This window comes from Gavia stellata, chromosome 1 (genome assembly GCF_030936135.1).
Source record: "Gavia stellata isolate bGavSte3 chromosome 1, bGavSte3.hap2, whole genome shotgun sequence".
Classification (NCBI taxonomy): Eukaryota; Metazoa; Chordata; class Aves; order Gaviiformes; family Gaviidae; genus Gavia; species Gavia stellata.
This window is the reverse complement of record NC_082594.1, coordinates 66,981,156-67,002,562: the sequence shown is the minus strand read 5'-3', so window position 1 is coordinate 67,002,562 and position 21,407 is coordinate 66,981,156. Positions and strand designations below refer to the sequence as shown.

At 44.3% G+C, this 21,407-nt stretch overlaps 1 protein-coding gene across 2 annotated transcripts in view; it reads left to right on the top strand.

Moving 5' to 3' along the window:
- Positions 1-21,081, top strand: part of ADPRHL1 (ADP-ribosylhydrolase like 1) — a 35,018-nt gene extending 13,937 nt beyond the window's left edge. Inside the window, exons 5-8 of one of the 2 annotated variants that reach the window (XM_059825330.1) lie at positions 1,646-1,773; positions 5,275-5,407; positions 6,464-6,617; positions 12,856-21,081. In XM_059825330.1, the coding sequence (XP_059681313.1) occupies positions 1,646-1,773; positions 5,275-5,407; positions 6,464-6,617; positions 12,856-17,629 (5,189 nt within the window). In that variant the 3' untranslated portion in view covers positions 17,630-21,081. Of the gene's footprint in view, positions 1-1,645; positions 1,774-5,274; positions 5,408-6,463; positions 6,901-12,855 lie in introns of those variants that run through there. The other variant, XM_059825340.1, reaches the window with a different exon arrangement.
- The last annotated feature ends 326 nt before the right edge of the window (positions 21,082-21,407 follow it).

Sequence of the window (21,407 nt, the reverse complement as noted above, 5' to 3'; positions counted from 1 at the left end):
AGAATAATCACACTTCCTTGCTTGTTGAGGTGCTGCATAGAAAATATTCATTTTTGAGGCATTCATGTTTTATGGTCATGGGGGAAATAGGAAAAAAACCCACAAAGACAGACACCTGTCAGGTCACCTGCATTTCTAAAAGCAGTCTTGTAACCAGCTGATGGAGTGGGTGTCAGGTAGTTTATTTCAATCAACAACATTTTCTTCGTGTGACTTTTTTTTCCCCTCAAGATGCTCTCCATGGCCTGATAGCTGTGAGTGCACTTTCACTCTGTTTTTCTAAACACCCCCTTTTTTTAGGGTTCTAATGAATGGCTTCCTTGTAATCAGGCAAAACTGAGGCACGGACTCGGGAAAAGGGCAGCTGGGCATTCCCAGGCTTATAGGGCCACGGGGTTGAAGGCTCATCCCTGTCTGGGGCTGGGGAACCAGCAACCTCGTGAAAGTATCCGGTCCTGCAAGGCAGCTTGGATTTTTTTACATGGGGTTGAACAGCTTTAAGGTTTTTAATTGCCAAAGAGGGTCACCTGTATGGCATTTTAGGCAAAGAAGCAAAATCAGATTACGTCCTTCAGAGAAACAGTTTGGGTATGTGCCTGTTCCTCAGCTACTTGCAGCATACAGCGAGCGACAAAGCAGGACAGGGAAAAAGCAGCAACGCTTAATTTTATTTTAAACTGTACGCCGGTAGTCCCATACTGCATTGCTTGTTCCCTTGGCATACTTAGCGGTCTTTCCCATCTCACTGGTTTCTAATTCTTTACCCCACTGGCTTCCCAGGCAGGGTTTCTCTCAGGCCTCAATTCTGCAGACAGGTGCATACGTGTGCGCTTAACAGGTCAGTGTGACTTATGCGCCTTTTTAAGCCTTTATAAAAAGGTTGAACCAGAGCAGTGGCTTGAAAATAAACTGAATTTAATAAGATCATTTACACACACAAAGTTAAACATCATTAGAGATGCTCTTCCTAAAGTAACACAAAAAGGAGAAAGAACACTTATTTGTATGAGCACAGATAGCAGATGTGTGTTATTTATCCCTTTTACTACATTTGGTATGTGTGTGTATATATATATGTGTGTGTATATATATATATATGCAAATGGAAATTTTGGCCTTTCCTATCTGCCTTTTCCTGAAAGATCAGACAGAAATTCTGTGAAAGCAGAACAGAAATACTGGAGAAATTATGTGATTAAAAACTGATAACTGAGGTAAGAGGCAATTTGTATTTAGGACATGTAAGCTTTTTTAGATATTCTTTAATCATAGTAAAGGAATACAGAAATTGACATAGAATTGATTTTTTTTCTCTCTTTTTGTTGACTCTTCTTTTTTCCTTGGAGTGTTCCTTAGTAAGTTCTCTAAAAATCTCATCTTGATGTATCTTAATGTAGTTTGAATATATCATCAAACTAGCACGAGATTCTGAAAATATTTTCTTTCACATTTTCTGTTTCCAGTTAGATGTCCCACTTCATATTAAAATGCATACTTAGTACATATGCTTGTGTAATGTACATTACTGTAAAATACCCATTTTTTCAGGTCAGTCAATAGTGCCATTTTCTTTAAAATTTGTTTAAGTAGAACTGAAAATGCTGCCGAGATTAAATACCGCATCATTAATTTCTTTTGCATTCAGAATATCAGGAGCACTGGTTTTACTTCGAAGCCAAGTGGCAGTTTTATTTGGAGGAGAGAGAAATCGGCGAGGAAAATCAGAATAAACCTGTCTTTCCAGACAACTATGATGCAGAGGAGAGAGAAAAGGTAACTGCAACTTCAGAAAGCGCTCAGAAAGGCTCTGAGCTGAGAGGGGTATTTTCAAAGAGACACACCAGTATTTTTCAACTGCCTCCAGTGCCAGAGCAGTCAGGAAGTCTTTATTTTTTTCTAAAATTTCAAGAAAGAAAAAACAACTCCCATCCTTGGCTCGGGTATGTGTTACTGTGAAAAAGCAGTTGCCACCGATCCTGGGGTTGCTGGAATGGGAGGAAACAGGTGGACTTCATGGTCAGATGTGTGGACACTCAGAGCAGGGACAAAACATAAGCCACAGCTATTTAAGGGTGAAAAAGGCAAAGGTCTCGTTGGGAGCTCTCATTAAAGCCTAACAGAGCTGTGGCCCGAGTCCACCCGGGTACTAGGAGCTGGACTTGGTTATGGCCCTTCGAACAGCAACAGCCGTCCTAAGAAATTCTCTGCCAACGCAGGCTGTGCCCAGGCTAGTTTTAAGTGTCTCAAGAGATGGTGTTTCACCATGTCCCATGGGATACTATTTTATAGTGGACACGATTTTCTTTTGCCTCATGACTTCTGGTTATATCTTCTTAACTCAAGAGAAGTAACGTGTCTTTCTCCCTGGTGTTTACAGCTTTCTGATATGTGCTGGCACCTCTCAAAGCTCTCCACTTAGCTGCTAAGCAATAAGTATGTGGTTCTTGTCACCTTTTCCCATAAATCAATCCTTTTTTCCAGCCTATTAAAGCACAGTTCTATTCTGAGAAGTCACTTTGTATATTTTTAGGTGCTCATCTACACAGTCAGAAGTGCCAGTGGAAGGTAGATTGACTGTGGATAACCAGAAATTTCTCCCTTTAAACATAAATAATAGATCTCCTTCCATGTTTATTTTATTAATTCAGTGCCATTAACTTGTTACTAGTTGTTTGTTACTTCCAGTTCTACCACAGTCTTAGCAGAGCTTTAGGAGAGATTAAACCCAACAGTATTTCCCCATGTTCATTTCAAGAGAGTACTGTGTGAATTCCTCGTGCAGAAACAAAATTTACCTTCATTACCCTAGGTCAACTAGTTTGGCCTATTGGGCTATTTATTTTGGTGCACAAGAAAGGAAAATGTTGCTTGACCCTCAAACTCCACCACCAGCCAGAGATCGCAGCCTGACAGAAGTCGAGAGACTTTATTTGCTTATAAGCCGAGCGTGTTGATAGCTGAGGAAAGAATAAATGAGGAGCAGGTAACCATCCCGCCTGCCTTTTTCCCAGGAGTGCTTTCCCTCGCACTCCCTCCAAACTAACCGGCCACTCGTGTCTGGAGGTACAGCCTCTCTGCAGGCAGTTAATAAGGCACCAATATCTGACACCGCTCTTGCCCACAGGTGTGTGCATGTTCCTGCTCGACCAGGCACACCTTTCTGCAGGCACATGCCAGCTACAGCAGATGTGAAAGTGAAGCCCTCAAATGTGGCTTGGATTGATCTGAGCACATTGCAAAGGCAACTTCCCTCTCTAAAAGAAATTACACTGAAATGCTGAGCAGCAAAGGCCACATACTGTATAAGCAGGCATACAGCTTAGATTTGGAGATAGCTAGAAATGTGGGGATAAAAGACAAATTACTCCTTCTTGAATGTATAAATACAAGATGGGCCAATGAAGGATAAATAATTTTTCAGTGATACGCATTTGGAACATGTTAGATACACAGCGAATAGGCAGAAACTGCACTGCACTCGGGATCAGCCTCGCTTCTGCAAACAAATCACTCACCCTGTTCGCTTTCCCGGGCTGGACATGATGTGCAACAAAACAAGAGAGGAACCAAACCAAAGTCACCTAGGCCTATCAGACTCTGAGGATCTCGTCCCCTTAAGATGCAGTTGCTTAAACCAGCCCTGTGAAAGGACCCAGAAAGGGAAACAAAATGGATGGAAAGGGAATGCTAGCCAGCAGTGGGTCAACTCCTGGAGGGTGAGGAAGTCAGAGGCAGCTGTAATTACTGACTGCAGGAGTTTACAGCAAGGAGGGGACGTGTGAATTACCTCCAGGGCTTGGCAGCAGCTCAGTGCCTTCAGCAGGAGGGAGTGCGAGTGGAGACCCCCCTCCATGCACTCAGTGCCGCCGCTCCTCGCCCGCCCGCCCTAGGAAGCTGAGCTGGTGCCACATCGCAGGGCTGCACGGAGGCGCAGGAGTCTAAAGCAGGTTGTGCTTTTGAAATGTTTGAGAAACGCTGCCTTGGTGCAGTTAAGTCCCCAAAGGCTCAGTCCCGAGGACAGCTATCCCTAGTGTAAAGTTGTTTCAGCAAGGCGAGATGACATCAGATGTGTGCAGAGCATCAGTGTTCTTACGGGCTAAATGGAGCGACACTTGAGCCGCCTGCCTGCGCGCCCAGAATAGCAGCTCCACACTAAGTCCTCTTGCCTTTGGTAGTATGACACGTGTGTCAGTACTGCTCCACCAGCATCCAAACTGCAGCAATAAGGCTGGGAAGTTTGCATGTGGCTGAGGACAGCATAAAGACATAAATACGCTCTCTAGATTGCAAAAAAAAAGAGCAGCAGAGTGAAGCTGTAGTCCAACTCTGCCTTGTTTGGTAAACCACAACCAAGTAAGTAATGGCTGAGGTGAAAGCGTATAGATAGAAATGCAAACCCTTCATACGTTGCAGAAGCCAAGAGCCAGCCAAGCAGCAACAGTTCAACTTACCATAATGTAACTTAAAAATCGGGAAATAAAGCTGCCCATTTCCTTTAAAGGAAGGTATTTTTTTTACTCTAAATTTATCAGTGTTGACTTCATTTGCAGATTTTGGGCAGGAAAAGTGAGTTCTGGATATTCCTGCTTTAGAGAAAATCCAGCTTTCCCTTGCAAACCTAGCTGTGGGCTTTGGGGTTTTTTTCTTCTTTCTTCTCCTGGGGAAGAAACGTTTCTTACATTTGCAAATTATTGTCCCTCTTGTTCAATAAATGCTTGTGGAAGAGGAGAGAAAGGGTTTGGCAAGAAAAAGTCAGAGAAGGGGGCTTGAATTAACATAGCCTGAAATTGACCCCCTAAAGAAATTACTGAACCAGAACTTTTTCACCCCCCTTGTAAAACTTGGCTAATTGAAACATTTGCAAATGTGTGGCAATGGGAATTGAGAATATTTCCAAGAGGCAGGAAGAGGACTGACAAAGTAAGTCTTTACCAACCCTAATTTTTTAAATAATAAGGATTTTCTGGGGGTGAACTTGGAATCTATCTTGGTCTACTTTTTGGCATTCTTGGCTTGCTTAAATCAAGCAAGGTGCGTTAAGCTGGGGTGCAGGCTTATGCCTGCACCTCAGGCATCACCCAGGCTGCAGCAGCTCACGCTGTGCTGGTTCATCCCACACCGCAGGCAGTGGTGCAGGCAACGCAGCTGCCTACCGCCCTTTCCCTGCGAGATGATCTATTCCTGCCTAGCAGGGGAGAAGCCATCCCGGCGCAGCCGCGGGCCCCGCATCCCCATTTCCAGTGCCCTACCCTGACGCCACCGTCTCTCCCGCAGACGTACAGGAGGTGGAGCTCCGAAGGCCGGGGCGGGAGACGAGGCCACGACGCCCCCATGATCGCTTACGACGCCCTGCTGGGCTGCGGCGGAGACTGGACGGAGCTCTGCAACCGCTCCATGTTCCACGGAGGTGAGGGTCCCCCACACCTCCCAACCCGCGCTCCCGCACCAGGGGAGGGAGAGAGCCCCCCTGGCTGTCAGCTGCCACTGTTGGCCAATCTGCCATGCCGTCTACTACAGCTGCGCCCCTGGTTTTACACCCTGAACCCCCTTCTCGCGGCAGCAGCTGCCACACAAGCCGCTTACGGTGCTTTTCAAATGTTGCACTGTTTAAGTCTCATGGTTGAGACTCGTGCCAGAGGTGCACGAGGACTAAATCCAGTATGGCTTTGTAAAAGGGCTGGCATCTTCCCCTGCCAAAAAGCTAGCGCCTTTGGCAAAGAAACCTTTTAGCTGCACATAGTGAAACGAAGTAGGGGAAAAAAATAAGACAGCGCCCAATCAAGTGCTAGGCAGGTAAAATCTAGCACTTAGAAGCACGCAATTAATTACTTTTACAGCTCTGCAACAGATAACACTCTCACTCTCACCCTGCTGGGCTTTCGAGAGGGCCAGCATAGCTGTGGGGGGAAGGACCCCAGCCCCCAAATCACCTGCTCCCTCCCTGCCTGGCGTGGGCCCTTCGCAGAGCCTCTTGGTCACTCACTTGCCCTGACACAGCGGTGACAGCCCATGGCCCCTTACGGCAGAGTCCGGCAGGCACGTTCGTGGGCACCGCGTGGAGCATCGGTTCTACTCACCGTGGCTAGATGTTTTAAAGCATGTGCAGTGCCATGCTGTACTGTTAGGAAGGAAGGTACACTCTCCAACCCAGCATGTTGGCCGTGTAGCAGGGACCCCTGCAACTACTTTTCCCTCCTTTTTTCCTAGCGATGGCTAGCTGCTTACAAGAGCTGTTGTGGGCATTGCTGCATCCTTGCCTCGGCACCGCTCTCTTCCCTAGGCATCCTCACCCGGCACTGCCAGAGGCAGGACACGGAGCGGTGCAAGCTTTTGGGACTGCCCCAACACGCCCCCAACACGCTCTGTCGGCAGCGTAATATTTCCTCCTCTGTGCAGCGTGGTTTTCGGTTGCGCGTATGAAGGTGACACTGAGAAACCATTGCAACTGTGCTTAAACCTGCAGGAGAAAGCGCGGCTACTGGGTCTATCGCCGGCTGCCTGTACGGCTTGGTTTACGGCCTGAGCAAGGTCCCCAAAGGCTTGTACCAGGACCTGGAACAAAGGGAGAGGCTGGAGTACTTGGGCGAAAATCTTTACCGACTATCCACGGAGGAAAAGTAAAGCAGTTTCTGCCATTTTCTCTTTCTATAAAGACTATATGAAACCCTGTAGATAACTGACTGATGTTCATAGCAAAGGAATTAGCCGAGAGTTAGTCTGAAAGGCTGTGTGTAGATCGTGTGTAAGTGAAGATAGCGGAATTATTCAAGACTGATATAGATATTTACAGTCTTTGTGGGTTTTTTTACAGATGTAGGGATTTCTGAGTAAAAAGAGTGCTGCTTAAACCAGTGAGATAATCTCAAATGGAAAAAAATAAATAAAACCTATTTTGATTGATTTCAGTCTAACTTGCTATAATACCACTTCCTAAACAGCTGTGACCAGTAATTACACATACAAAATTAATTTTCAGAACTAATGCTTTCCTGCAAAACTAATGGTAGTACCCACTTATGGGGATATTCTCTGTATATTTGACAATCCTTTCACCACTGCTGTTCCTCCTTGTTCTCAAATCTAATGTGTCTGTGACACTTGTAAACCTAATGTCTCACGGATTAGCTTTTAATGAAACGCTGATCCCCACATCAGCACTGTGCTGCAAGGTATTGTTACATTAGAAGCTTCCAGAAAAGGAAAAGCCAAAACTAAAAATACCCCCAAGGAACAGCAAAGCATCGGTGTGTCTAAAATTTCTGAATTACGCTTTTATCATTCCTCAGTCTTCATGACAAAAGTTTTTTTAAAATATAACTGGCTGAAATATTTGTAAATAAATTAATCTTACACTATTTTCTAAGCATCATTCTTTATTTTTAGACTGAGCAGATTATATGGTGCTGTATCAGTATCAGAATTTTTGGCTGAGGTCTTCAAGCAGTTGTAATAGGTCAGCAGTCAGGCTGTGATACATTTCACAAGTCTGAGCATCTCAAAAGCCCCAGGAGGAAAACAGTTACAACTGCTTTACTTTTTTCCTTTTTCTTCTTTCCTCTTTCCTTTTTTTCCTTTTCCCTTTTTTCCTTTTTCCCCTTTCCTTGCCTTGCCTTGCATCACCTCGCCTCACCTCTCCTTGCCTCTCCAACTTCTTCAACTTCTTCCTTGAAGAAGTTGAATTCTTCTTCTTTTCCTTTTCCTTTTTCTTCTTTTTCTTTTTCTTTTTCTTTTTCTTTTTCTTTTTCTTTTTCTTTTTATTTTTATTTTTATTTTTATTTTTATTTTTTTCTCTTTTTCTCTTTTTCTTTCCCTTTTTCTTTCCCTTTTTTTCTTTTTCTTTCTCTTTTCCTTTTCCTTTTTCTTCTTTTTCTTTTCCTTTTTCTTTTTCTTTTTATTTTTATTTTTATTTTTATTTTTATTTTTATTTTTTCTCTTTTTCTCTTTTTCTTTCCCTTTTTCTTTCCCTTTTTTCTTTTTCTTTCTCTTTTTCTTTTTCTTTTTCTTCTTTCCCTTTTTCTTTTTCTTTCCCTTTTTCTTTTTCTTTCTCTTTCTCTTTTTCTTTCTCTTCTCTTTTTCTTCTTCTTTTTCTTCTTTTTATTTTTTCTTCTTATTTTTCTTCTTTTTCTTTGTCTTCTTCTTCTTCTTTTTCTTCTTTTTCTTTTTTTAAATTTTTTAAATTTTATTTATTTATTTATTTTCCAAGAAGGCCAACAAACTATGATTCAGTTAAAAGTTGCATATAGCATACAAAGTAAACAGTGGACCCCAATGAAGCAGATTCTGATGCGCCCACAGCAGCATGGGCATAAATCCGGAATCCTCAATGAAATGACACAGAAGAAGTGAGCGCAGAATTTGTGCCCAATGTTTAACCTAATATTTTACCTCAGAAGTTCAGAAACTGAGGTCTACGTAGCACTTTCTAATCTCCACCATGAGTGATTGCCTATATGGTGTTGGTTTCTCCTATCTTTCTCCAGCTGCTGAACTGTGTTTTAAAAAGATAGCTAAAAATACCTAAGTACTTTCCTACCCCTTTTTCCATGTAAGCGATTGCTGGAATCGTCACTGGGATGTTATGTGGCAGAAAGAGGAGCAGGTGATCCCTGTCATTATGAATAGCAGTCTGCATGACAATATCCATATGAAAAGGTTTTCTGTACTATGAGCTACTTCACACATTGTTTTTTTAGCATGTTTTCTCTTGGCAGCTTTTGCAGGGTGCTTTCTTGTTTGCTTTAGTTAATCCAAAAGGAGCATTTGTGTCGGTAACTTTTCATTTAAGAGAATACCAAGAGTTTCTAAAAATATTCCTTCTAGTTTAGGATGCCTCTAGCATACCTGTAATAAATTCAGCAATAGAGAAGAGAGAAGAACATATCCTGCGTAAGGTAGGATTTTCTCTAGTACTTTGGCTTTCCCTCTTCCTTTAGAAAAAAAATCACAGAAAAAATGAAGAGCATTCATAACTGTTCCTACTTTACCTTCTATCCAGACTGGAGAGGACCAAGTTTGTTTCAGAGACAAATAAGATAATCTAACTTCAAAGGTGGTTCCCAAAGACTGAACTTGTAAAGCACCATTTCTGCAGTTGTTGAGGCGAGCGGCATGTTGACAAACATTTCACTGACAACACTAAAAAGGCCTGTGCATTGGTTCGGGCAGGCAGAGCTGCTGCTGGTTGCTTTCCTTATTTACGGGCAGCTCTTTGAAACCAAACACCGCTCAGAGCCGGGTAGCAACAAGGATGTCCGGGGACAAGGGGGCCTACGGGATGCAGCATCTTGCGTGCTCCAGCTCGTGGCCATTCCCCCAGAGCCAACTAACAGCGAGTCAGAGCAGTCCATCAATCATCTCTGGCAGCTTCTGCAAGTCAGATAGCATTTTCCAATTTTTTTCCTGTCTTTTGATGAAGTCTCCGTAGTGCTGCCTCCTCCTGCCCACGCCCTGTCCTGAGCGCTGCCCCCAGAGCAGCTAGTTCTTTGGGTTACCAGGCTGTGCAAAATGGTGGTCGGATATTTAACATACAATTCAGGGTCAGGAGACAGGGTCTTCTCTTCTCCACAGCAGAGACAGTAAACCAGAAACTCCTTCAGCCGAATGTCGCAGGATGCCACCACCCCCTGCTACTCAGCAGCCTCCGGACCCCTAACAGAGTGGAAAGGCAGGAGTGTGTTGGTGCAGGGGGGTGCAGGGCACCGGCTCCTCTCCCTCTGCCACAGCACGTTGGCTCTCCTCCTTTCCACAAAACAGCGGTGTCTGATGCAGAGGTTCCCCCGGGACGGGCCAGCCAGAGGGATAGGATTGCACTGCCACCCGTTAGCATATCAGGCTGTTGCCACTCTGATGCTGCCATGATAAGCGTCACCAAAGACCCTATAAATAAATAACTAAGCTGCCTGCCTTACGCATCTTAATTATTCCCGGGCCAAGAACACAGGAAAATTTTGAAGGTGGCCTTGCCTCCTCTGGAGGTCCAAGCGGTCTGTCTTCCAGAGACTGAAAATGATGCAGCAGCGCTTCCAGAACCAGCAGCACGCCAAGGCAGCACCAGGCACATTAACAACAGTGAAAACCAGCGTCTCCAGGAGAGGAGAGGGGCAAGGAGGCTGAAGTCCACGTTAGGCCATTTCACAGCATCAGGGTGGAGCTCAAGTATCCGCCTTGTCATCCGGTGTAACACACCACTGGGAAGTGAATTCTGCTGGCGTGGGGTTCCCCCTGTGCACGGGGGGTACCTGCCCAGTTCATCCCGGCCATAGGTGGGACTAGAGTTGACCACCTGTAGTTGATATGGAGGTGACAGTATTTCATTGATAGGTCACATAGTTTAAGAACAGCAGGATGCAGCTTGGGAAAAAGTGGTGAAGAAATATTAGGGATGATGTCTTGGCCTGTTGAAAATGGTGGTCATGCTCACAAACCTCAGAAACCCTCCAGCTTTGTCTTCCTTCACCAAGGAGGAAGCATGGTGTTTTCCAAACATTGGGACAATGCAGTCTCATCACTACCCGCATTTTCTGTGGTGGTCTCAGAATTTAGTGTCATTGTACCACAGCCCTTGCACAGATTGCATTTCAGATTTACACAGTCATGATGCTGGTTTGCAGGTGCATCTTGGAAGAACTGCAGATGCCCTAAAAAGCTGCTGCTTGCTGGTGAATACACGGATCAAACGCTCAACCCATGCAACATGTCTTAGCACTTAAGACAATGCATTATTCCCACGAATGTTACATTTCAGAAGGCATCCTATAAGAATGTTCTAACATATATTTTACCAAAACCATAAAAGGAAAACTCTGACCAGAGCTCACTAGTAATATATTTTAATGAAGCTGTTAGAATTTTACAGCTCGTAAGTGATTAATTACCTTGAATACTCATAGTAAAGAGGGTCTGATCTTCTTCCCTTCACAATCAATAGTAGTTTGTCTATGCCTAGCAGGGCTAGTCCATATTTTACTGTGGCTACTTATTGTATCCAAAGTAGTCAAGAAGGGAGAGGTAAACAGGGCATCTGATTCCACTGCTGTTCTGAGAGATCACAGACAACCCTGAATGATGCTGGTTGATGGCCCTACATGTGTTTCTGAATAGACCAGGCACTTCTTAGGGAGGAGAGGAGCATTCTTCTGCCATGGCAAGGTTTCAGTCAAAATATCAGCAGACTGGCTATAGAAGGGAGAGTGAACCAGGATATTTTTAGCCTCAATTATACCCTGAATTCTGGTTTTTTTCTTTATTCTGAAAATTTGCATAGTTGTGACAGGGATCTTCGTGTAACACAGGAGCCTTTCTTCCTTGGCTGTGGTCAATTCAGTATGGGAAAGGGTAGATGTTACTACATTGTGCACGTGGGAGAGTGCACCTGTGCTATGCTGAAATGTGGTTATTCCCGATCAAAACCTATGAAGCATTGTTTGTCACATTAGACATGGGCCAGTTGTCATGCTTTTTTCTTTTATTGGCCTTTAAAAATATCTACAAAGCCATTATAAATAGACCTTCTTCCATTCAAGATGGCAACTTCATCCCACTGCTGAGGGATGTAATTTTCAATATGTGCACTTGAAATGCAGCCAAGTGGAATCCAAATGTCACTACCCGACTGGACGAGGACCAGCCCCCCACTTTGCAAACAGCCCCCATAATATCGCAGTGGGGGGCCAGGTCCAATTTCTTTCAGAGTCCGTGGGGTACCAGCTGCTGGGGCACAGCTGGGCTTTCCCGAAACTTTCGAGGCTGACACTCCCTGAAGGATGAGCCTCTTTGCAGTCATTCTTCATTTTCTACATGTGGGCTTAATTTAAAGAATTTTTTATTCCACTTTGCTCATAAAAAGTAATCCCCTTCTGGTATGCGGGCTCCATTCTGCACATGAAGCTATTTCACTGCATGGTGAAGTAACCTTCCAGCTTTTCGTGGTGTCAGAAAGCCGACACCTCTTGGGTTTTTTTCCCTCCTAGTCCCATCTATTGTTATTGACTTCATGTCCCAGCTTTTCTGCTGAGTTCAGTATTTTATTTAGTAACTGATCCACACCAATTAAAGCATTGCCTAAATCCCCAGCTGTCCAAGGGCCTGATTCTTCAAACTGTGTAGGTCCAACGTACCAGCCTTCTTGCTCCAGATTAAAGGGGGTTGTAGTCGAAAGACATTGGCCAGGGTGGTTGTGGTGGTGCTACACTTCACAAAGCAGATTTAGGAGCATAGTCATGATGTGGGATCGGAATGCTATCAAAAAGCAAATCATGCAAATCCTGTGGGGTTTTTTAATTCTGGAGAAGTACCTACTGACTTCTAACCTGTACCAATAGCAAAAACTATCAGTGGCATATTTGTGCTCCTCAGCCTTGATATTTTGTTTTAATGGTTTGAGGCTGTTTTTATAACCCAGAGGCAGAACCATGTTCTCCTGCTGTGTTCTCATAATATTTATCTTTGCCTACACTTTACCTAGCAGGAGAGGAAAACACCGTCAATGTTGCCCTCACATTAGGACACGGTAATACTAAATGAGTGAGGAGTGGCACAGAGGAGATGTGGTCACCCCGACTAGCGTTGCTTGCTCCCCTAAGTGCTTCCACTGGCCGCAAAACACAGAAGAAAGAGCCGACTGGTGCTGTGTGGGACCATCTGAAGTCCTGCACGCTCCCACTACACTGTGCCACACGAAGCTTGTAAAGCACTTTGCATGTTTTTAACAGGCCACTAACGACAACTCTCTTCAGAAGTTCTAAATTAAAGTATTTTTTTCCATTTAATGCGCGGCAGCATGCCACTAAAGGAAAATAAGGAAGTAGCGGCAATGTTGATGACTTGAAAAGAACATTCGTGTTTTCTCTTGCACAGCACCACAAGCATACACTTTTGCGGAGATGATAAGATGCTGGTAGACCCTTTGGTGCTGAGGAAGAAGCTCGATAGGATGGCAACGGAGCAAGGGGCCTTTGCTGTTCTCAGCAGCCTGCTGCTGTACGTCACTGAGCTCGCAGCCGGCGATCCGCAGCTCAGCAGCAAGAGGACAAAATGGGCAGAAGGTAAAGAAAACAAGGTGAGTTATAACCAGCCATGTCCAGATCCAAACAGGGGCCAGCATCCAACCAGATTTCAGCTCTTGCGGTCCAGGTTTCTAAACAACAATCGCGAGCCGTACACCAAGAAAAGAAGAGAAGTCGGCAAACTGGTCATTAAAGAGAAGCTGTGGGTGAGCAAGGCTGGCAGCAAAATGGACAGAAGCAGAGACAGGAAAGGAGATGGAAAAGCAGCGGAGGAGGATGCAGACACAGCGCCCAGCGAGAGGGCCAGGTGGAGCAGCGCAAGTGGGAAAAACACAGTGAAGAACATCTTGAAGAAATTTTTAGCTGCCGAAGAAAAAGAAGCCAAGGAGAAGTCTCCCAGCTGGAAAAAGAAGGGGCCAAACAGTGGTTTGCCAAAAATAGTCAACAAGAGTTCGGTCCTGTCCAAACTGAAGGAGCAGTTTGAACAAAGCACTGTCTGCTCAGCTGCAGAGGTGAAAGCATCACACTTGCGCAAAGGTGAGAAAAAGACTAAAAACTTCCCAAGCAGAAAAACTATTCGTAAGCCAGAGGTCAGAGTACTGCGCACAGCAGCAATGACAGCCACTGGTATAAACAGTCCCGAGTCCCAATATTTAGTGTGCTCCACGGTCCCAGTGCCCAGACTCAGCATCGCTACCGAAATTAACCATCCTTGGAGCTGGTCGAAAAATAATGCTGCAAAGCAGTCTTTTGGTCACGACACATCACTGAAGGAAAAGGGGGGGTCCGACAGAGAGCCTGGTGAGAACAAAACACTGGAAAATGCAGCACAGGACAGGGAGGACAAAGAAGAGCTGCCAGTGGCACCTGAGGCCATGTCTGATGCAAAGGACCATGCTAAGGGTAGAAGAGATTCCACAAAGCAAGGACCCAACTTTAATCTTAATCAAGACAGCTCTTCTATTACCTGTAAAAACAAAACTCTTGCAGACTGCATTCCTCCCTTGTCTGAACGTAGTCTAGACTGTGACGGGAATAGCATGCCAGCTGGGCCTGATACATCTTCACTATTGGGGATTACCAATGCTGTGCGACATGTTAAGGAAGACAGCCCACCTTCTAACTCACCTTACCGTAGCACAGCTGAAGGATCCCATGAACAAAGTCCTCAGAATACTAAAACAGGAGAGATTCCTGAAATAACTATGTACGTATACAGTTCAGAGGAAGTTGACACAGACCTCACAGAGCCAGAAAAGGATCCTTTATTTCCAGGCCAAAAATGTTTTTCAGAGCAGAAAGCACTGGAAAACATTCTGCCATTTCATTCTCCAGGAGTTCAAGCATCTTGTGAAGTTGAGCCTCCAATGCAGGATCGACAGCTAACTGTCCTAACACCAGCTTCTGGCAAAAGGACACCAATAGTCCAAAAAGAGGCACCAGGTTTAAGAGGCAGATGTTCTGAGGAAGCCAAAGAAGGAGCGAAATATCACAGTGAAGACAAAACATCCTCTACTTCTAGCAAAAATGTTAGTGATGTCCTGACTAAAAAGGAGGAGGAGAATAAAACACCCAACAGCCAAATGCAAAATGAATCCATAGCCAAGCAGCCACAGCCTCCTCAAATGCCCAGCCCACAAAATAACTTCAGTAATTCCAATGTGGACATATCAAATCCAGATGCAAATCAGACCAAACCGACACTCTCCTCAAATGAGAGCCAGGAGCGGAAGCCTGGTGCTGCAGAAGAAGAGCACATCTCTTCTCATTTGGAAATGACACAAAGCCCTTTGCCAGGTGACCTTGTGAAGCACAGTTCCTATATTGCAGAAGATGATTTTGGGAAGGACAAATTATCTTCATCAAATGAAATGACGAATCATGCAAACAATCGAGCCCTGCACAGGAGTACCTTGACTGACCTGGAGACCTGTCACAAGCCATCCAAATCTTTCATTGAGCATGAAGAGGCCATTGCAGATGAGATGCCCTGGCCTGACTCTGAGGTATGGCAGTCACCCTTGTCAACTCTACCAACACCAATGAGTGGGATTGCAGAGCAAAGAATCCATCACACTCTTGGAAATCCCCCAGCCCTTCCACCTATTGATCTGGTGAGACAGGGAGCTGGTGGTGTGGGGGGCAAGCATGCCGACCATGGCTGTGAGAAGCATCCACCACCCTCTTCAGAAGAGATGACAAACCATGGGAACGATACGATCGTGGAGAAGAAAATTGCATGTGATTTTAAGAACCAAGTGCTGTCCCCAAATCACGCAACAGAAAATGAAAATTCTATAGCTGAAGAGACAAATACACATCAGAGATTTGAGAACTATCTTTCACTTTCAACCAAGAAGCCAGTAAAACATGAAAATAAAACCACGCTAGCAAGAAAGCCCCTATTACCCTTGGAGAAGAACCAAACACTAACTTCAGATGATGCCACAAAGCAAGGAAGTGATATGCTGGAAGAGAACCTGTTTCCTTCATCAACTGAATTGATCTCAGAACAAATGAAGCATGCAAAATGTAGAAATAAGGTCTCCAAACATACAAAGGATAAGCTCTTGTCATCAGATGATGACGTGAAGCATGAGAGTGATAGGATGGAGGCAGAGGAGAGAGAAGAGAGCAATGTCTTGCATAAATCTGAGGAGGAACAAGTATTCACTCCAAGTGATACAGTGGATCATGATAATAACTTTTCAAACGAGAAGAATGCTCATAGACCTCAAACATCCCAATTACCTTCATCAGAGCATGATACCAACATTCAAGGAGTGAAAAGTACTGGGCAGAGTTTGAAGCATCTAACACCTTCAAGAGATTTTGTGAAACATGAACATGATATGACAGTAGATGAAAACATCTCCTGTGATAATAGGAAACACCACCTGAACTCATCAAATGAACCAATGAAACACGCAGATGACAGTGCAGGGGAAAATAACATCAGGTCAAACTTCAAGAATTATTCAATGCCACCAAGAAATACATCAAGGCAAGGCAATAAGACCACTGACGAGGAGAATACCCATCATAATTTGAAAAATGAACCAGTGCAGCATAAAAAGAGTTGTGAAGGAGAGAGGAATACTTCATGTGATCCTAAAAATGGAATACCATTATCAAATCCATTGATGGACCAAGAAAAGAAATCGTCCCCTCTAGAGACGCAGAAACAGATGTCATCAGGTGACTTTGTAAAGCCTGAAACTAAGTTGGCCAAAAAAAAGACTAAATATACCTCTGAGAAGCTCCAGTCACATTCTTCAAACAAAGTGCTGAAGCCTCAAGAAAGAAGCTCTTCAGGAGAGAGGAAGCAAAACACACCAGCAGCGGAGGACACTGGGTCACCTGAAACAAAGGCTGTAAAAGAGGATAATGAGCATGGGCGTTCTGGGAAGTACCAGCTTCCTTCAAGAAAATCAGCAAAGCATGAGAAAAACACTCCAGGAAGAGACAAGCAGCAAACAAGGTGTGAAGATTTTACGACACCTGATACGAATGCTGCACAAGAGAAGAATAAATTTCCAAGTTCCAGGAAGTACCAATCAGTATCGTCAGAAACATTGGCTAAGCCTCAAGAAAAAAATACTCCAGAACAAAAGCAACAAACATCAGATTCTGCAGGTTTTAAGAAGCCTGGTGCTAACGCTGTAAAAGAAAAAGACAGAGATCCAAATTCTGAGAAGTCACCCTTTTCAAAGAAAATGGTGATGTCTCAAGAAAAAAATACTTCAGGAGATAGAAAGCAAAAGACACCAGCAGCTGAGGACATCAGGTCACCTGAAGCAAAGGCTGTAAAAGAGGATGATAAACACCAGTGTTCTGGGAAACACCAGTTACCTCCTGCAAGTAAATCATCAAAGCCTGAGAAAAATACTCCAGGAGGAGAAAAACAACGAACTGTATCTGAAAGTTTTGCAAAGCCTGATGCAAGTGCTGTAAAAGATAAAAGCAAAGATCCAGGTTCCGGGATGTGCCAGTCCCCATCTTCAAATTTACTGATGAAGCCTCAGGAAGAGAATGCCACAGCCAAAAAGACACAATCGCCACCACCACCTGATGAAAAAGCAACGTATAAAACTGGTAGTCCAGAAAAGAAGAGTGGACCTGAGAGAAGAGAGAAATACCAGCTACACTCTTCAGTTCAATCAGAGAAGCACAACAATGATGGCTCAGGAAAGGAAGGCCCTGTGGGCGACTTCAAGAGCTATCAAGCTCCATTGCCAGATGATGGCATAAATTGCAAAAGCAATACTGTCCCAAAAGAGACCGGTTTGTCTAATACAGAGAAGTCCCCCAAATCATCCTCATTTCATGTTGCATCAAAAGATGAGGAAAATCCTGCTGGAAATCGACAAAAACAGCCTGGGTTTAAGAAGTACCAAGCGCTCTCATCAAAGAATTTGGTGAGGCATGAGAAAGAAGTTGCTGAAAGGGAGGGGAGCTGGCAGGCAGCTGGGAAAACAAGTGAGAGAAAAGCAGAACTGGAGGACTGCTCTAAAGCAGCGTCATTCTCAAAATACACAGTGGAAAGCTACAGTGAAAGACCCATAGATTCATCTTTCAAACCATTGATCATTAGAGTAACTGACACATTTAAACATCACAGCTAAAAAATATGGCTACAGCCTAGGGAAGAACTTAAAACCAATCATGCCACTGATTCCCTTGATCTTTCTTTTTTCCTTTACTCTCCAGGGCATTATATTATCATTTTTTAATCACAAGGACATTGATGTGCATCTATCTGAGCTGGGCTTTTTTCCTTTCTTAAACATTAGCCTGAAGACATGAATTAAATTAATCACTGCAAGTGAATTAGCTAATCATTGAATTAATCATCAACTTATAAATTAAATATGAGAAGGGCTTTGAGATCAGTGTGAATTCAGCCCTGCTCCAGACTCTCCTTGCTAACTAATGGGGCTTGTTTGTAACAAAGACGACTGTTCAGGGTGAACTCTATTTGTATTTACTTATTCTAATGAAACTCCACTAGTACTTCTTCCAGGAATGGTGGTAGGCAGTGTCAGCTTTAATTATGTCAAAAAGCGCTTGTTCTAAGCTCTACCTTTTCACAGATTAATGGGAACTGTTGATCTATTGCTGCGTTGAGTGACGCCATTAGCAGTAGTAGTGAGGGAAGGAGGGGAATGCTTCATTTATCTGCAGAAAAATCCTCAGAGGACGTTGATGCTGCAAGAGGATTTACCACAAATGCACATGTTCAGCCTCATTAATATTAAGATTGGAAAAACAGTGATTTAACCTCCTCTGAAGCTATTTGCACTTTGGCCATACACCATATGCATTATTGTTGTAAAGATACACCATTTCAAGGAGTTCTTAATTACTGAAGATGAACATGCAACAAGTGTAAGAGCTCAGAAAAGCTCAACACTGAAAGGCCATGAGGACCTCTCTGGAGGACAATGTAAGCCAGAGGGACTCAACACCTTGCCAGGGCAATTCAGCTATTCCTGGGACATCTGTCCTACTCCAAATCCTGGGGTGCACAGACATGAGGCAGGCGCCGCAGCTCACATTAAAAGTCTTAGGAAGTGTTCATTTTACAACACGATGTGAAATGGAACGGTAAGAAGCAGCTAGTGTCACTGAATCCTACTAACGGGATATGATTGTTTGTGTTTACAGTAATAGCGGCTTCTGTGCAAAGTTTGCATGTGACAAACATTGTTTTGGAGAAGTGAGGGCAGGGTTGCTGCCTTGGGTAAAGCTGTGACAGACAGAGAAGTCGTGCAACACCACTTTCCCATACGCCAGTTTAGCTTAGCGTTGTAACCATGCATTCAGGTTAAAACTGGCTGTGGAGGAACCCTAAAGGCATATTCCAAGGACCAGCCTTCAGAAAGCTGCAGAGCTATCCAGAAAGAGAGGGGGTTTATGCAAGTGAGGTCCTTCTCCCCCATGGCAGTGACTTCCCTTCAATTTTTAAGACACTCTCCATGGCCGTACTCTGTGCAGCCAAGGGCTGGCCATTGTTCCAGCCCAGATTGGCAGAGCTCCCCAACCCACTGCCAGCAAGGGAACGAGGACAAGAGCAGGCTGGCAGCAAGCTGAGGTCAAACCTGTTTGCCAGTACAATGCACACGAGTCACGTATGTGACAACTGGGCTGGCCCAGCCGGGGATGCTGCCAGGAGGAAGAGGGGACATGAATATTGTGTCCCCTGATGGCTGAAGAGGGTTAAACTTTGATTTTTTTTCTTTCACAACATGCCAAGAATAAATCTTTCTGGCATCCGGAGGCTCACAAAATGAAAATCACATATGTATACCACGCCGGTCCTCAAAACAGAGACTAAACGGAATTTATTTGTGGTACAAGACTGCCCTTCTGTGCAGAGGTGTGTTTCACCCACCGCTTTTATGAGCTGGCAACCATAAAGGCCACTTTGTACTTAACCTAAACCATAATTTACTTTTTATTGCCCGTGATTTCATGTCCCATTTGAGAAAAGTCCTTACAACATGAAGCATTTGCACCAGACTTGAATAGTAAATTCTCTATTAGCTGGCTTCTCCTGCCAGCAGAGGAGAAGACATTTTAATTATTCTTTTTTGAATCTTTTAAAAGAAATCTACGGGGGGGGGGTTGCCCCTTTTTCACACCTGGAAAGATCACTACACTGTCACAAATTAAAAGACTTCTGCTGTCTGCCCCATATTAAGTAGGTACAACCCAAGAGAGGTAGTCAGTGAATACCAGGAGGCCCTCAACTCTTCCAATTTACACCTGCAACATCCTGTTTTTCTCAACAGAGATACAGCACTAGGAGACTAAGCATCCTTCCTTCAGGACAAGTCAGGCAGCATCATCTTGTGGGGGTTAACTTTTAGGTTGCTACATGCCTTAAGCTCTGTCGGTAAAACATAAATCATCCATCCAAGTCAATTGACCATTCCTCCCTAAAGTGCACTTAAAACGTGGCAGAGATTTGCACTAAATGCATCCTTTAGGGTAATGCCTCACTTGAGCAAAACACCGAGTTTTGTTTCAGGAACTGACACAATTAATTCTCCAGGAAAGGAGGGAGTGAGACCATTTGAATTCCAGTGGCAATGGCAGGAAGAGCAGTAGAAGACTGGTGTGTCTTGCAGTCAACAGCCAAAAACAAGCTGCTCCAGACCATGCTGGCAGGAAAATTAGCACTGCTGATAAGCAAAGAAATGCCAGAAATGGGAATTTCAGAAAGAACAGGAGATCAAGGAAGGGTACACAGATCTATGTCAGCTGTGTCAGAAGGTGTGCAAATGGCCAGGCTCAAACCCTTGCCCGAGGGAGACACACAATGGAAAATAAAGTTCCGTTCCCAGTCTCCAGGAGTCCTTCCTGGCCCCCTTAACCCCAGGAGGGGGTGCCTGTGCTTCTGCTCTACTTTAAGCACATTTCCCACCCTGTCACAGGAGAGGCAGTGACGGAAGCCCTCCCGAGCTGCTATTTCACTTGTCTGACCTAGTAACATATTTTTGATGCTTCTGCCAGTACATCTTTTGGCTTACATAGTTTTGCATGATGGGTGTAATTCTGTACAGTTCTGTTCCTCCAGCACACTATAGCCCTCTGCTTTACTAAAACACATCTTTCAAGACAAGCATCTCTCAAGGTCACTGAAGGCATTAGGTCCTTAGCCCGCACTAAATGTAGCAGGAATTTTTTTTTGCCGGTTTTAGTAATGCTTCCTTAAAGCCCTGGCTTAGCTGTAGATACAGACAATCAAAACCAGGCCAGGCACAGGGAAAATAAAGAAAAAAAAAAGCCCAGGTATAAAAAGGTTTTTCAAGATTACCCCTCTGTGGTGACATAGTTTGAAATTTCAGATTCTTACAGAATTAGCCTCTCATAGAGAGAGATGTTTTTAAGGGGACTGGGCAAAATGAATGATAATGTCATTTCCCCGGGTGTAGCCCATTGCTTTGGATTCTCCAAAGTATAGCTTTCCAGGGGTTTTTGAAAGCCTGAATAAAGGAGGTGTTTAAGGGGAGTCCCAACTCCAAGGTGTAACTGGGGCACCTGAAGGGTCCCAGCTGAAGACGCATGTCCGAGGGGGATTCGGTGGTTAGTGGTGGGGTAGAGGTCGGGGCAAGCGGAGAAGCCGGGCAGGTTCCCAGTAGCAGCCATCAGTACAGCCTTTCAGATTTTATATGTCCTCTCTAATTAGGCCATAGTAAAATCTCCCCTAGCACTTCACAGCAGCAGGACACCTCTCAGATGGGCTTGGTAATATGGGTTTCACAAAAGGATTGGTTTGGAGTGATTTGGATAGCCAAACATGGACCCAAACAAACTGCACGCCAGTGTGGTAGTACAGTCCCCTCCCCACAGTTGAACATATGGCCATCGTCTCCAGCAGCCCTATTCATCCTCCCA